At 52.4% G+C, this 15,338-nt stretch overlaps 6 protein-coding genes across 6 annotated transcripts; 4 read left to right on the forward strand and 2 right to left on the reverse strand.

Annotated features, from left to right (window-relative positions):
• Positions 1-389: 389 nt before the first annotated feature.
• AYO20_09435 (hypothetical protein) lies at positions 390-3,954 on the reverse strand (the record flags this gene model as incomplete). Its single annotated transcript, XM_022647705.1, has 4 exons — positions 390-1,829; positions 2,746-3,070; positions 3,140-3,419; positions 3,477-3,954. The coding sequence occupies 4 exons, from the start codon at positions 3,952-3,954 to the stop codon at positions 390-392; spliced, it is 2,523 nt and encodes an 840-aa protein (XP_022496314.1).
• A 237-nt stretch (positions 3,955-4,191) lies between these two features.
• AYO20_09436 (hypothetical protein) lies at positions 4,192-6,835 on the forward strand (the record flags this gene model as incomplete). The annotated part of the gene is made up of 6 exons (XM_022647706.1): positions 4,192-4,255; positions 4,488-4,839; positions 4,904-5,456; positions 5,617-5,632; positions 5,689-5,983; positions 6,031-6,835. 6 exons carry the CDS (start codon positions 4,192-4,194, stop codon positions 6,833-6,835), a joined length of 2,085 nt encoding a protein of 694 aa, XP_022496315.1.
• Positions 6,836-6,920: 85 nt separating this feature from the next.
• AYO20_09437 (sulfate adenylyltransferase) lies at positions 6,921-8,024 on the reverse strand (the record flags this gene model as incomplete). Its single annotated transcript, XM_022647707.1, has 1 exon — positions 6,921-8,024. One exon carries the CDS (start codon positions 8,022-8,024, stop codon positions 6,921-6,923), a length of 1,104 nt encoding a protein of 367 aa, XP_022496316.1.
• Positions 8,025-8,751: 727 nt separating this feature from the next.
• On the forward strand, positions 8,752-10,503 carry AYO20_09438 (hypothetical protein; the record flags this gene model as incomplete). Its single annotated transcript, XM_022647708.1, has 3 exons — positions 8,752-9,313; positions 9,395-10,046; positions 10,131-10,503. 3 exons carry the CDS (start codon positions 8,752-8,754, stop codon positions 10,501-10,503), a joined length of 1,587 nt encoding a protein of 528 aa, XP_022496317.1.
• A 947-nt stretch (positions 10,504-11,450) lies between these two features.
• AYO20_09439 (hypothetical protein) lies at positions 11,451-13,343 on the forward strand (the record flags this gene model as incomplete). The annotated part of the gene is made up of 1 exon (XM_022647709.1): positions 11,451-13,343. One exon carries the CDS (start codon positions 11,451-11,453, stop codon positions 13,341-13,343), a length of 1,893 nt encoding a protein of 630 aa, XP_022496318.1.
• Positions 13,344-13,839: 496 nt separating this feature from the next.
• On the forward strand, positions 13,840-14,425 carry AYO20_09440 (RuvB-like helicase 2; the record flags this gene model as incomplete). Its single annotated transcript, XM_022647710.1, has 2 exons — positions 13,840-13,978; positions 14,091-14,425. 2 exons carry the CDS (start codon positions 13,840-13,842, stop codon positions 14,423-14,425), a joined length of 474 nt encoding a protein of 157 aa, XP_022496319.1.
• Positions 14,426-15,338: the final 913 nt, after the last annotated feature.

Raw genomic sequence — 15,338 nt, forward strand, 5'->3', positions numbered from 1 at the left:
CTCATCGAGGTTAATGTGCGCTCAACCGTGACGAATACCGGGTATGTGTTCAAGAATTGATACGGAGGAGCATTGGACATATCAGTTCGTGATAAGTGGGATAAAAGCAGGGACACTGTTCAACTCAAAGGCAGGCTTACTGGATCTAAGCCAACATCAGCAGTAGTGGTTAGATTTGGGGACGAAGTTGACTGTGAGGTCTACAAAAGTGGGTAGAGTGACCTCTATAAGTATATAGCGTCATTGCCTCTGCTGGGCTCCTTGATCTCTGGTTGATCCCTCAGAGCCAGACAGGTCCACTGCCGTGCCGTACTGGCTCTGTTTCAGCCCCGGGCTTTTCCCAGATACGGAGCCTTTGCGTTATTGTGCAGAGCAGCAAAGAGATACTATTACGCGCAGCCCTTGAAGTCCTTTGTGAGTGAATAGCCGGGGGCACAATTCGGTCTGTAGGTATAGGAGGGAATGACTGCATCCTGAAGGTCGCAGTAGGCGTACGCTCCTGTCACCTTGTCGATAGTAGAATCTCGCATGACGTCGTGGTTGCCGATACGGAGCACAGTGTCACCTGCCTCTGTCTGACTCGGCCAGCGAGGAAGTGTTTGATTGACCCCGAAGGAGAAATCAATACCCGTGAAATTGTTCTCATCCCCGTTGATGACGAACGAAGCCCAGTACTGTTGCATGGTATGAGCTATGAACTCGTCTTTTGTGTTGGTCAGGTAAGGAGCAAGGGGGTCGAACCCCAGACCTAACTGCGAACCGTGTTCGGCAAAAGCGGCCACACCACCAGCAGCGTTAGGGGACCGATATCCAAAGGTATATCCGAAAGCAGGTTGGCCAGCTGAAGCTTGATGGCGCAGATTACGCCGCAGAGGGCATTGAAAAATAACCCCGCTGCTAATTTCCACCATAGCAGCATAAGGACCCATGTTGGTGCCCACACCGTCAGTGGAGTTGCGGTTCACTCGCACGTCGAACGTGCGATTTGGATCGAGATAGTAATCGTTGAGAGCGCCGGTGGCAGAAACATTGACACCGCCCTTGGAAGTGAAGTTTTTGCACCACCCAGCGACATCCTCCCATGCTGTTGCATTATACAACCATTGGCCGGAAACATTCAAATACGGCAGAAACTGAATGAGGTTCATTTCGTCCATAGCTGAGCCAGCCAGGATGGGAACTTGATGAAAAGCGCCACTGTCATAGAGTGTCTGCGGATAGTCCGGTAGCCACCAACCATCCGGTGCTGGAAACAGTGCATGTTCGTCATACCACAGGAAGGTGTCCTGGGAAATGAACGCCTCCATAAGATCGATAACACTGGCGTTCCTTAGGCAAGCGTTCTGCAGTGCGTAGTCCGGGTCCGATGTTTCGTTCCATGGACAGCCAGCCGCGGATGTCAGTGTCTGGCCTAGCGCCTCCTTTTTCTCCAAGCTGCTCACTGTAATGGATTGGTCACTTCCGCCACTTTCCACCATAATTTGTTGGAACAAGCCTTTCGTTTTGGGGGTGACCTGTACTAGGCTCATTGCCCATGCTCCGGCGCTGGAGCCGTGGACGGTCACCCGGTTGGGATCTCCGCCGAATAGATCAATATTGTCGTGAACCCATTGTAAACCCAGTGTCCAATCAGCCAGTCCGTAGTTACCGCTTGAAAGATATGGGGATGTTTCCTGGGAAAGTCCCGTCGTCGATAAGAATCCAAAGATATTCACGCGGTAATGGATGAAGACGTATACCACAGCCTCAGTAAGAGAAACCACATCTGCTCCTGCGGCAAACGACGTTTCCACGTATCCGCCTCCTGGAATTTCGACCAAAACAGGTAGCTTTTCATCTGCAGTAGATTTTGCCGGTACCCATATGTCCACGTAAAGGCAATCTTTCCAGGATCTTTTTGACGAGTTTGCTATGTGGAGACTGAGAAGACGGAAAGTGAGCCCTCGCGTGATGTGCCAGGGCAAAAGGAGGGTAGATTGTATCGGATATCTAGTGTTCCACCATATCCAAAGCATATGAGAAATAAGGAAGAAAGCCTTAGGTTGGTAGGCAGTATATATCAGTCAATATTCTTGCAAAGAACTGATCAAACATATATACCGGGTCAGGAACCGTTGTCGGAGCCAAGCAGATGTCCGATAAACTGAGATATCCGCCAACGAAAGTCCAACTCCTTTTCGGGTAATCAGGAAGGTGGTACAAATGCATCCGTTTGACCGGATGGGACCATTCGATGATCTGAACGAGTGCGGTGTCTTCTGCAGTTAAGTTTTCCCGGTCTAAGAAGAGTCAAACAAAGTCTTCCAGACCACATGGCAGGGTTCCGATGTAGTTTCACAAGTCGACAAACTGGAAATGTGACTTAGCAGGCATCGATCCCGCACCCTTGTTTTCCTTTGAAATGATTTGAGAGGCCATCATCAGAAGACATCAGCGGTGGTATGTTTAAGTGTGGGGGTGCTGCAGGAGCGGATGCAGGAACGGATGCACAGACGGGATACACGAGTCAATGCACGGGCGGGAGCCGACAAAGCTTAACTTGCGTAATAACCTCGTAGGCGATTGTCCCCGCACGAAGGGCGGATTTAGGGATAGAAGCGATAATACACACGAGTCATCCCGCTGCGGCCATTAGGCGAAAGGTTCTGGTAGCTATCGTCGGCCACAGAACCCCCTTCCCTTTCAAACCCTTCAAGTTCCGGTGACTTTTGTCTCTTCTGCCCCCGCCCCAAAGCCAGAGCGCACGATCATCTTGAAAATCTGAAGATCTTCTGCGGCATCCGCCGACGTCGTCTTAACCGGCTTACCGTCCACAATCATGGCATAGAGTTCTTTCATCTCCAGCGTGTAAGGATCTTCATACGTCTTCCGCACGGTTCTCTCCTGATAGGTGCCGTCCACATTTTCTGAAATGTGCATCGTGATCGGGAGACCCTTGACATATGGAGTGTCGTACTGGACACGAACTACCTTGTTGCTGGAATATATCTCGATGTGCGCGTCAAAGCGCAGAATCGCATCCAAACCGGATTCATACACGGCTGCAAAGCCAGGGTATTGGAACAAGACACTGTGAGTAGGTAGCCGGTATCAGCAACGTCTTCCTCATTCCGCCCTGATCGGTGGGGAATAGACTTACCTCCAAAAAGGGAATCCAAGATGCGCCCCGATGACTTTGGTCGGCATCCCCAGCGCCTCTCGCATCAGTGATAGATCGTGTGAGCCCAATCCTCCCAACACTCGCCACATTCGAGTGCTAGCCGGCGTCACTGGTACCCCACATTCTCGGCTGAGAGCTTGTTCGACCAGCTCCGCAGCTCTCGCGGTTTTATCTTGAGAGTCCTCAGGAGCGTAGTCGTCAAACCTCTTGGGAAACGTCCCCGATTGTGACACAAAGGTGCTATTCGGTCCGATGATATCTGAGCCACGTTGTCAGAGAGCTATATTTTGCCCAGCAGCAAAATTCTTGAACTCACCGCGGACCCGGGCATATGTAATCTTTTCCATTCCACCAATCTCCTTCAAAGCGTCGATGAACGCCGCTGCATACCTCCTCATGTATCCTACCATCAATTTTCCCGGTGCTTTCTCTTCCGCTTTTCTGAGGGTGTCGACATCTCGCACAGTCAAGGCCAATGGCTTCTCGACAAACACATGTTTGCCCGATTCGAGTGCAAGTGTGGCATGAGAGACATGGTATTCGTCCGAGTTCACAACGAACACGACATCGACAGCGGAGGATGCACACAGCTCGACAGGATCTTTGGTGGTCTTCGGGATGTGGGCGTCGATTTTCTGTGAGCAATGGTTCAACGCATCTTGCGAGATATCGCAAAGATAGGTGATTTTAAAGAAATCCGACAAAAGACTGAGCGTCGGGATGTGAACCACTTGGGTGACCTCTCCACAGCCAATAATTCCTACATTGACGATGCGTGGCGGTGATGCTATCATCTTGCTCGGCGAGTGAGATGAAGAAAGGATAAAAGAAAAGGAATGCTGCTGAAGCGTCCAATTTAGCCAAGTATGGGGGGAAAAGGCATCTGATGGACTGGAAGCGCACGAACCAACCTCAGCAAATATAGCAGCTCAGCATGCCCGCTGGCACCAACATATCGGATCTCCCTGACCCTTCTTCTTCATCTTTTCGTAAAGTGGAGCGAAGATCGACTCCAAAGTTGCGCGTCAAGGATGAGCCGCAAGATGCGGACTGCTGAGGCACGGGACAGGACATCGAAGGCATTAAAGCTCATTGGTGGGTGAGATAGAGTGGTCATTTGCCGGTACTCCCCGCGGCCATTTTTTCACGCTGGCCTGGCTGGCCCTTGACCTCAGCCCACGTGACCAACTATATTTTCCCGCTACTCCCCGGGAGAAACTGTTGCTGCCCACCAGGCCGCACGACACACTTCAATGCACACAGTTCCTGAGTTAGTTGTGTCTCTTTGCAGTGTCTACAATTTCTCGACATTGACAAGCCTCCACAGGCCCCACGCGCAATAGCAGCTCCGATATCAACTGCCGCGTGCCTGGCCCCAGCTTTCGGGAGCCCATCTGGCCCTTTGTAGGGGTGTGGGTGCGGATGCAGGAACTCGTCCAACAAGGCCCGGGGGGTGTGGAGGAAGACAACCCGGCCTCCGAGGCGTCAGAGAAGAATCGTAAACGCGCGAGACTCCAGTCAACCCGATACCTCATGACTCAAGGGCGACGTCGGGCTATTACCGCTTGCCAGAACTGCAGGGCACGGAAGTCGAAATGCAGCAACGAGCGTCCCACCTGTTCAAAGTGTGCCACTTTGGGCACCCCGTGTGTTTACAATGACCGGATCGACCATTCTTCGTATGTACCCCATCAATCTTGGCCAAGTTGACTTGGAGATTACGCCACGGCTGAACGCATGCAGATTCGACCCAGCAAGTCTGCTGATTTTGCAGAAGTTGAACGAGATCATCGACCGCCTTGACTCCAGTCTTACCGCCAACATCCAGCTGGGAAGCCATGAGCCTGACACAACCTGGAGCCCATCCATACAGGGGAACCTCGAGCGCACCTCTCCGTCACCATCGCGCGAGACTGCCCCCAGGGCCCTGCAATTAGATCAGGAAGAGCATGTGAGCAATGATGGTCTGGCAGAATACGGTTACCGCAAAGTCCCACCAGCCTGTATGGCGGTTGACACGGTGTTGACGTGGCCTATCTTTGGAAACTTGTTCCAGGCCGACTTCCTGATCTCTGCACTTTTCATCCCTGACGAGGGTGTGTTTGAGAATGCCACTGGACCCCAAGAACGGTCGCAGAACCGAGCAGTGAATTTTGAGGATGCCCCAGCTTTGGTGGATCGATTTTTGGCCTTTGTCCATACGAAGAATCCAATTCTAGACGTCCCCGAAATCCGAGCTTCCGCAAGGCGGATAGCCGAGGAAGGGCCTGGATGGGATGCCTCCTCATGTCTGGTCGTGAGTATTTGCCCTTTCGTGTTGTCTTGCCCAACTAAGTGGTGCACCTGGACTGCAACTGCTTGGTGCGCCTTGGTCCTCCTCTTTCCCTGCATCGAGGCACGATGAGAAAATGAATTACTGACAGGTGAGTTATCGCAGCTGCTGGCCTGTGCCTTAGGTGCCCTCGGACAACCGTATGAAACAGCGTTGGCTCGGGAATCAGACCCAGTTGACGTACAATATTCCACAGACTATGAACAAGACGCTCGACAAATATCTTCAAGGTTCTACGAATTAGCGCGCAGGCGTATTGGGTGTCTGAAGCAGACAGTGATTGCCTCTCAATGCTACCTTCTGTCCGGCATCTACCTTATGTATTCATTGCAGCCACTGAGAGCTTGGAACGAGTTTCTTCAGGCCTCTGTGAATTATGACATGTACCTGCGTCGCCAGAAAAACCTGCCTCTTGATATCAGCAGCCCGCAAAATAGCGACACTCGACGAGTCGAACAGAGACTATACTGGACGTGCTTCAAATCTGAATGGTTAGCTTGTCCTCCCAGGCGTGGAAGTTTACTGACGGATTGTTCAGCGAGATTCGACAAGAGATACATATCCCAGAATCTGGGCTGTCAAACTTGCGGTATCCTTACATGTTTCCCTCACCACCGTCGGCAGGTAGCCCTGCAGCGCAGGAACCAGTTACCCAGGGTGCTTCGCCAACACAAGCCTCTCCGCCATCCGCCAGAGCCTTCCCCTCGTCGTTCGAATTCTCCGAACAACAGTCCTGGTTCTACTACTTGACGGAGATCACTTTGACGCGAATAGGAAACCGTATTCTCACGGCATTCTATCAGCACGGTCACAGCGCGTGGGCGAATATGACGGTATCGGATGCTGTCCGAATTGCCGAGCGGTTTGACCACCAGATCACAGAAGTCGGGAATTGGATGCCAGGCCCCATATCTTTCCACGGAGACTATGCCAATCAGTCTCTTCAGGAGTTGAGAAACATGGTCAGAGGACGATTCACCGCCGTATACTCACAGCTATATCAACCTTTTATTTATTTCATGATCCACCACGGCCCGGACACAAGTGCAGAAGACCTAATACTCCTGCAACCTTGGCTCGACCGTGCCATGCACCATTTGATTGACTCGAGTCTCCGCGAGGGCTATATGCACAGGCATCATGGCACTTGGTACGTGTGCAGACATCGAGCCGCTATGGCCTTAATTCTGGTTGGAGCGAAGAAGAGCGGACGAATCCAGATGCCTGATGCCTGGGAGGCAGCGATATCTCATACTTTGCGGATTCTCCGATACTGGGAGAACGAAAGTCCCGATATTGCCAAAGCTAGGCTCGTCATTCAAGACCTCTATAACGCACTATGAGTCGATATCCGAGCTTCTTGTATAGCCCGATGGTGAGAACGATACTTCTATATGTATATCTATTTCTATATATGAACCACTTTTCTTACTCGTCATGGGGATACCGTACACCCCCGGCTTGCCTGATGCCATCCAGGAGGCGCATCATCCGCAATGTCTCTGCCCAAGGCATCGTATCATTTCCTTTTCTGCCTCCTTTGATGTCAAGAGCAATAGCATCTGCTTCATAGAAGAGCCCCATACCTCCCTCCCGGTCAAATTCGACAACTTTTTCTGCGTCAGTCGACTTTGTCTTGACCCTCAGGCCAGTCGGTACACTCGCGGCAGGTCCGAAGAGAGTGATATGCCCCTCGGATCCTTCAATCCTGCAAAAGTCATTGGACGTCTTGTGAAGAAGGCTGGATGTGCAGATTGCCATCCGGTTGGTGTCGAGGTATTTGAGAATGACCGCGTCTTGATAGTCAATGGCGGATTCAACGGCCAGAGAGCTGACTACTTCAAACGGCGGATGGTCGTCACCAACTCGAAACTCGCCGAGGATCATTGATGCCAGAGTCAGCGGATAGATACCGATGTCCAATAAAGCTCCCGCCCCCAGGTTTGGATCTTTGAGTCGGCTATCCGCCGGCAGTGAGCTCAGAGGCATGAATAGTCCAAAGTCACAGAACAATCGGTGAACGTGGCCAATCACCTCCTCCTCATACAACATCTTTCTCAGCGAAGCCATGATCGGAAGGAAACGAGTCCACACGCCTTCCATCACAAAAACACCCCTGGCTTTGGCTGCTGCGAAGACTTCTTGCGCCTCCCTCTCGTTGATGGTGAATGGTTTCTCGCAAAGAACATGTTTGCCGGCGGCAATGGCGTCGAGGCTGTTCTGCCTGTGCAATGCATGTGGTGTCCCAATATAGACGATGTCTACCTCCGGATGCGAGAAGACCGACTCATAGTCACCCAGGGCTGTGGGTTTGGTCGCAGAACTGCCGATCTCCGACCATATCTTGTCGACAAAGGCGCCGGCTTTCTCAGTCGAGGAGGAACCCACACAGATGAGCTGATGAGATGCCTTGGCTGACTTTCGAGCAAGAAGGAGATCGCGGACGAATTTGTCGGATATCCAACCTGTGGCCAGGATTCCCCATCTGAGTGGCGGCTCCGAATTTGATGTTGACACTGCGGACGGTGCCATCGAGATGGTATAAAGAGTCAAGATCAACGGTCACTGGCTCAAGACGAGTGTACAATATCAACAGTGTCAACGTGGCTACAGGGTCAATGGTCGACTATGGAGAGAGGAATGATAATTCAACAACGAACGACTGATGGTCAAGAGCTTGTAATCTCCTGAATCATGCCACTACCTTCGTTTCAGGAAGGTCTGCACTTACAACAACCGGGTCGCGAACACCGTTACCCTGACGGTCCTGGGGGATTATCATCGTGACCATTGCCGCAACCGTCGTATTTAGCGGCACGCCACACAAGGCTTCGACGATTTCATTGCAGAGTGAAGGGAAGATTCCACCAATCAGGCCTCTTGCCGACAGTCCCCGGAACCCACCATTTTCTTCAAATAGACTTTTTGACGTTTCCACCAAGGCCCCCCGGCTCTGGGTGTCCAGCCACACGCCCAGACCTCTTGTGTGGGTGCCCCAGAGTATTACCACCAGTCTCGTTTTGGGGAACAACGTGGGTTCTGGAGGGATGCTGTGGAGACGAGGGGCTAGCGCGGTACAGCTACATACACAGCAGACCTTGCTTCTCTTCTATATAATATACCTTGGTGATGGACTTCTTTCACAACCTCAATCACAACCCCTCAGTCATCCAGTCTTTGCAGGTTTGCCCATTTGGTTGTGATCTCCATCTCCTCAATTATCCCCGTTGACCGCCCAATCTGTGGGTCCCCTCCCAACATGACGAAAACGAAAGCAGAGCCCACCGACGCCATCACCGACGACATGGCGGCCGTCGTGGCTGACAAAGACGGCAAGCCATGGTTCACCCAATGCCACCTTTTGCGACTCAATTTTTGCATAGGCTGTCTCGTTCTGTTCTCCTCCGCCAACGGGTACGATGGCTCCATGATGAACGGTCTGCAAGCCCTGCCGCAGTGGCAAGACTTTGCCGGCCACCCCACAGGTGCATGGCTCGGTTTCATCAACGCTGCGCAAAGTCTGGGCTCCATCGTCACCTACGTCGTGAGCCCGGTTCTGGCTCAACGATATGGTCGCAAGTTGGGAATGTGGCTCGGCTTCATTATGCTGATTCTCGGAGTGACGCTGCAGACCGCTGCTCAGAATATTGCCACATTTATCCTCGGTCGATTCTTCATGGGCGTGGTGACCTCCTTCTGGGGGATTTCGGCGCCGTTGCTGATCACTGAGACGGCTCATCCTCGACATCGAGCTCCTCTCACTGCTTTGTATCAATGTGGTTGGTACGTGGGCAGTTTGGTCGCGGCATGGGCGACATTTGGTAAGTCGGGAACCATTCCGTCCTATCGTTTAATGCCCTGTGATTTATATCGCGGCTAAACATTTTCTTTTGGATGTTCAGGCACTCGGAATTACGCTTCTTCCTGGGCTTGGAGGATCCCATCGGTCCTCCAGGCCGCGATCCCCGCCGTCGCTTTCCTGGGACTGCTCTTCGCCCCGGAATCACCGAGATATCTGGTCTCGAGAGACCGCCATGAAGAAGCTCGCAATCTTCTCGTGAAACATCACGCCGGCGGAGACGCGCACTCGCCGATTATCGAGTTTGAAATGGCCGAGATCCAGGCGACCATTCAGATGGAAAAGGAGGCTCACAGGACCACCAGCTATCTGGATATGGTGAAGACGCCTGGCAACCGTCACCGACTCTTCATCTCCGTCACTCTGGGCTTCTTCGCACAGTGGAACGGAGTGGGAGTTGTGTCGTATTACCTGGCTCTGGTCCTGCAAACTGTCGGCATCACATCCGTCACCGACCAGACCCTGATCTCGGGGTGTCTGCAAATCTGGAACTTGATCATCGCTGTGGCGGCAGCGTTCAGCGTCGAAAAGCTCGGCCGGCGGATGCTCTTTATGACCTCCTGCATTGGGATGCTGGTCAGCTATGTTATCATTACAGGGTTGTCGGGTTCTTTCGCAAACACCGGCAAGGGAGCCACTGGAATCGCTGTGATCCCTTTCCTCTTCCTTTACTATGGCAGTTACGACATTGCCTTGTAAGTGTTTTTCTCTTCTGGCTTCCTTTCTGGCTTCCCCGCCTCGACGTGACTATTGATCCATGCTAACAATCACTCCTGTAGCACTCCTCTTGTCATCTCATACACCTGCGAGATCTGGCCCTATCGCCTTCGTGCCCGAGGCTTGACCGTCTGCTCCATCTCGACCATGCTGGCGCTCTTCTTCAATATCTTCGTCAACCCCATCGCGCTCGGCAACATTGGGTGGAAATACTACATTGTCTTCGTCGCTCTTTTGATCGTCATCACTCTGACGGCGTGGTTCGCTTACCCGGAAACCAAAGGCTACACTCTGGAGGAAATGGCAGTCATCTTCGACGGCGAGCAGGCCGAGGTCCCAGAAGTGACCGATACGGCACGCAAAGTCGCCGAAGCCACGGGGGTGGACAAGACCGGACTGACGACGACTCACGTAGAGAAGCTTCAGCAGGCTTGAGGTGAGACGGTCTGGATTCACGGGCCAGTGCCTTGACCACGAGACCTTCGCGGATAGATAGTGGCTTCTCGGGGCACCACTAAGGCTTACTTACTGTAAAATTAAGGGCCTCTCGGGGGCTCTGCCTGGGGTGAGCAGTCTTCTCCTATGGCCCAGCCCCCTTCAGTCGTGGCGATTGGAGGCCTCGTAGTCCAAAGGAAAATTCTGAAAACAACTCAACGCCTGTTCTGCGGGGACTTTTTCGTCTCTGGTCTTTTGGGGTTCCTGGATGTGGCGGGGAAGAACTTCGAACAAGGCCATCAACGATGAAATGCTGAGGCAGAAAGAGACTTAAAAAGCTAGCTATAGTACTTAATCCAGGCACGAATCGGGTGAAGTCTCCAGGAACCCACCCTTTTGTGGGTCCTTTCATATCATCCGCGTCCCCATCCGAGCAGCTACGAGTGCACGGCAGTTCATTTATTAGTATTTATTCCCGTCTTTCGCTTCTTGACACAGAAGCAAAAAAAACAAAAACAAAAAAAAACAATCAGAATTCCGCTGCTGACTGTTTCCTGCTGTTCTCGGCTTGAAGTAGACTTCTGTGCGATTTTGCACTCCTCTGCGCTTATTTCTTTTTTTCCCTATTGCTTCGCTACCCGGAGCCGCGATTTTTCAAGCTCTGGCTACCACACCATCAACCTCCACTCGTCTGGATATCTCGATTTGAAAGGTTAACATAACACCAGCTATCACAAGGTAGAAGAGTTGGGTAGTGGAGTAAGAAACGCAAGCAATTCTGGGGTTCGAAGACTTGTTTGAGAAACGGGAGATTACGACAAAGGTTGAACTCGTGGTGGTTTTCAAAACTAAAGAATTTCAAACAACTACCGGGTTCAAAAGTTTTCTCAAGCACGAAGAAAGGAAGAGTGTTTGGGCGATTGTCCAGTATGTGTGGTGTGGCAAAGATGTGCGCAGATCGTGGTAACGGGATCGACATTTCTCCCAACGTTGACGACATAGGTTCAGTGTCGGCCACGGCCACGGCCACAGTGTCAATACCCCAGTACAAAAGGAGCGAGCTGCCCATCGCAGAGCGGGTGGAAGACCTCCTGTCACGGATGACACTAGCCGAGAGGGCCGGACTGATGTTCCACAGCAAGATCGCCATGCCTGATCGTGTCATAGGAACAACATCCTCAATGGGACTGACTCCTCAGAGCGAAACCAACGTGAAACAGCTCCACATGAATCATTTCAACCTCGTGGGCGCCGTGACGGATGCTCGCGAAACCGCTAGATGGTATAACAATCTGCAGAAACTCGCGGTGGAGGATACGAGACTCGGAATACCTGTAACCTTGTCGACGGATCCAAGAAACCACTTCACCGAGAACGTGGGCACGAGTTTCCTGGCTGGGAAACTCTCCCAGTGGCCCGAGACATTGGGACTTGCGGCACTACGTGACGAGGCTCTGGTTGAGCGGTTCGCTGACATTGCGAGACGCGAGTACGTCGCGCTGGGCTTGCGGTGTGCCCTTTCACCACAAGTCGATCTGGCCACAGAATACCGATGGGCTCGTATTAACGGCACCTTTGGCGAGGACTCAGAGTTGTCGGGAAAGCTGGTACAGGCCTATATTCGAGGCTTTCAGGGTGACAAGATCACGGGGGAGAGCGTCAGCTGCATCACGAAGCATTTCCCTGGGGCAGGGCCACAGAAGGACGGCGAGGATGCCCACTTCGTCTACGGCAAGGACCAGGTCTACCCCGGCGGGCGGTTCGATTATCATCTAGCCCCGTTCATCAAGGCTATCGAATCGGGCACGCGGCAGATGATGCCTTACTACGGTAAACCGATCGGGCTCCAAGGGGATTTCGCGGAACAGGTGGGCTTCGCTTTTCACCATGGCGTTATCACGAAGCTATTGCGGCAGCAGCTCGGCTTCGATGGCATCGTCTGTACAGACTGGGGTCTCATCACGGACGTCAGCATCTTGGGTCAAGACATGCCGGCGCGAGCATGGGGCTGCGAGGACCTCAGCGAGCGGGAGCGGGTGGTCAAGATCCTCGAGGCCGGGTGCGACCAGTTCGGTGGCGAGGCGCGGCCGGAGCTTGTGGTCGAGGCGGTCGAGCAGGGGCTGGTGTCGGAGTCGCGCCTCGACCTCTCGGTCCGGCGCCTGTTGGTCGAGAAGTTCGCGCTTGGCTTGTTCGACCGGCCGTTCGTCAACGTCGAGGCCGCGGCCACGATCGTCGGCCATCCGAGCTTCGTGGCTGAGGCCAACCTGGCCCAGCGGCGTAGCTACACGCTCCTGGTCAACGGGAAGGACGTGCTGCCACTCGATCTCGGCACCGTTCAGGGCAAGAAATTCTATCTCGAGAACGTCGACCCGGACATTCTGCGGACGAAATGCGGCAGGGACATAACCATCGTCGCGATGCCCGAGCAGGCGGACATTGCGCTCCTGCGTCTCCGCGCCCCCTTCGAGCCTCGACCCGGAGGATTCGAGGCCCACTTCCACGCCGGGTCGCTGGAATTCACGCCCGAAGAACGCCGGCGACAGCATCACGTCTACGCTGTCTCCCCACTCAGCGTTGTGGACATCTATCTCGACCGGCCGGCCGTGGTGACCGAGATCGCCGAGCAAGTTTCAGGAATGCTCGTCAACTACGGGAGCAGCGTCGAGGCGTTTATAGATGTGATCTTTGGGTTTGACGGAGTCGAGCCCGAGGGGAAGTTGCCCTTTGATTTGCCCCGATCAATGGCCGCGGTGGTGGAGAGTGATGAAGATGTGCCATACGCCACCAAGAATCCTGTGTTTCGATTCGGAGACGGGTTGAGCTATCGTCGTCGGGAGTAAAGCTACTATTATACGTGTGACACAGACAGGCCAAGGCATTTTCACCACTATAAGTTATAACACGTTCATCTGCCTCCGGGAAATGCGGACTTAGAGTACTGACAAGTATATCTCAAGTTTGTTTACGTATGATATGGAAATCGTGTAGTTCAGGGTAACAACATTAGAGAAATGGGGGGGCATTCGAAGGTACTTAATTTTTTTTCAGAACCCACTAAAAGCCAGGTGACAAAAAAAGTGGCACACGTAAAGCGCAAACGACCTAAAACTCTTTTTTGCCAAGAGATTGCAAGACCCGCTTCTAAACTCGGCATAGTCTCCTTTCATCCAATGTATGGGAACCACCTAAAAGGGTAGAAAAGCGTCGCAGGCTGTCGAGCATGTACCCGTAGTCTGAAGACTTTAATTATCACACTCAGGCTTCACCACCCCTCTCGTTCCCTCAGTACGCCAATCTTCAACCACAACATCTACGAAATAAGACTAGGTCATAAAAATGGCTAGTAAAATAGGACAAGAAAATCTCCAGAAGCTCCTTGAAGCACGCACTACACTTCTTGAAAAAGCCTTCGAGGCAGTCGACGTTGATCAAGTCATGGCCTGGCAATCTAAGGGTATCCGCTTCGATGATGTGTGTGAGGATTTTCCAAGCTCCCTTCCTCCTGCCTGGACCCTATAGATAGTTTCCGCGTCTCAAATGGTCGTAGACTCCCCCAGCCCGTCGGACATCTACTAATCATTTCACAGCTCTTGGAAAATTCGATATGGATTATGCCGCTTTAGAAGCCATGTGCACAGAAAATTTCAGCCACATGACGTCCCTTCGAGTTGTAAAGTCAACGACGTCAGGCAACACACCGGAATTCGTTACATGGGAAATGGACATCGAAATTGTCAACAAGGAAGATGAGCCAGCCCTCGGGATCAGAAAAGGCCAGCCGATACCACTCAAGGGTATTGCTGTGCAGTGGTGGAGATGGGAAGGCGAAGGCAACGAGTGGGATGGCGATGTCTCTGAAAAGGGGGTTAGAGGGTGGGAGGTGTTGAAAGAGAACGACTATTTCATTCCAGCAAGGACCTGACAGAGAGATTATGCCACTGACTCGGTGTAAATATCTCAAGCAATGGGCTTAACGCAGATGTGTTGCGCGCCGTTGCAATAACTAAATCACCTCTTTCCAGAGCATCCTCCGCAATGGCCCGGCCTAAGCCGCGGGAGCTGCCTGTAATCAAAAAGAGCATTAATGTCGACTTGGTGAAGCAATTGAGGCAGATGGGGTTGAAGTTGCAAAAGTTGCGGATTGAATGATGAGTGGTGAGTATTAATTGGCTGCGGATGTGAGGAGTTCATGTCAAAACAATACTGCCGAGCGATTTAGAAGGAGGAGAACCTGCTGCCCGGTGCTCGAAGTCTAGCGTCGATAGAGACAGTAAAAGATCCTCCGAAAATCGTTGTGACTGTCATGACTTTGGGCAGTTACACAATACCATGCAGGACCGGCCCCACCGTATTCTATTGCTCGTACTATACGTGACACACATTGTCCAATGAATAGTTGCAACCAGGATGGATCTCTTTACATACTGTTAGGCTATGATAATTCGCTGGTCGCTGCCATCTTGCGTGGAGCCCGCCCTGATTGGGCTGACCTGAGGTGGATTGTCCCATCCACTAGGAAGTCCTCGGTCGCTGGCCACTCGGATCGAATGAACCCGTTCCTCCCAAAGTATCCATGGCCTGGCGAACCTTAAGCAAGTCGCTGACAGTACGAGGTATACGCGACCCACCTAACTTATCCCCCGGCTGCCGTCTACTTCTTTGCATCGTGGGACAACCTTCGTTTTACCGAGTATCTTGGACCTGAAGTGGACACCCTAGTTGTTGTTTCGTACGAGGCATCTATGCTTTCATTCCCCTCTTCTACATCCGGATCGAATCCCTTCTGACTACCTGAAACACTTCTGCACAAATTGACCGATCGCTTCTTGAGCAGA

This window comes from Fonsecaea nubica, assembly GCF_001646965.1.
Source record: "Fonsecaea nubica strain CBS 269.64 chromosome Unknown Scaff87, whole genome shotgun sequence".
In the NCBI taxonomy this organism is placed as follows: Eukaryota; Fungi; Ascomycota; class Eurotiomycetes; order Chaetothyriales; family Herpotrichiellaceae; genus Fonsecaea; species Fonsecaea nubica.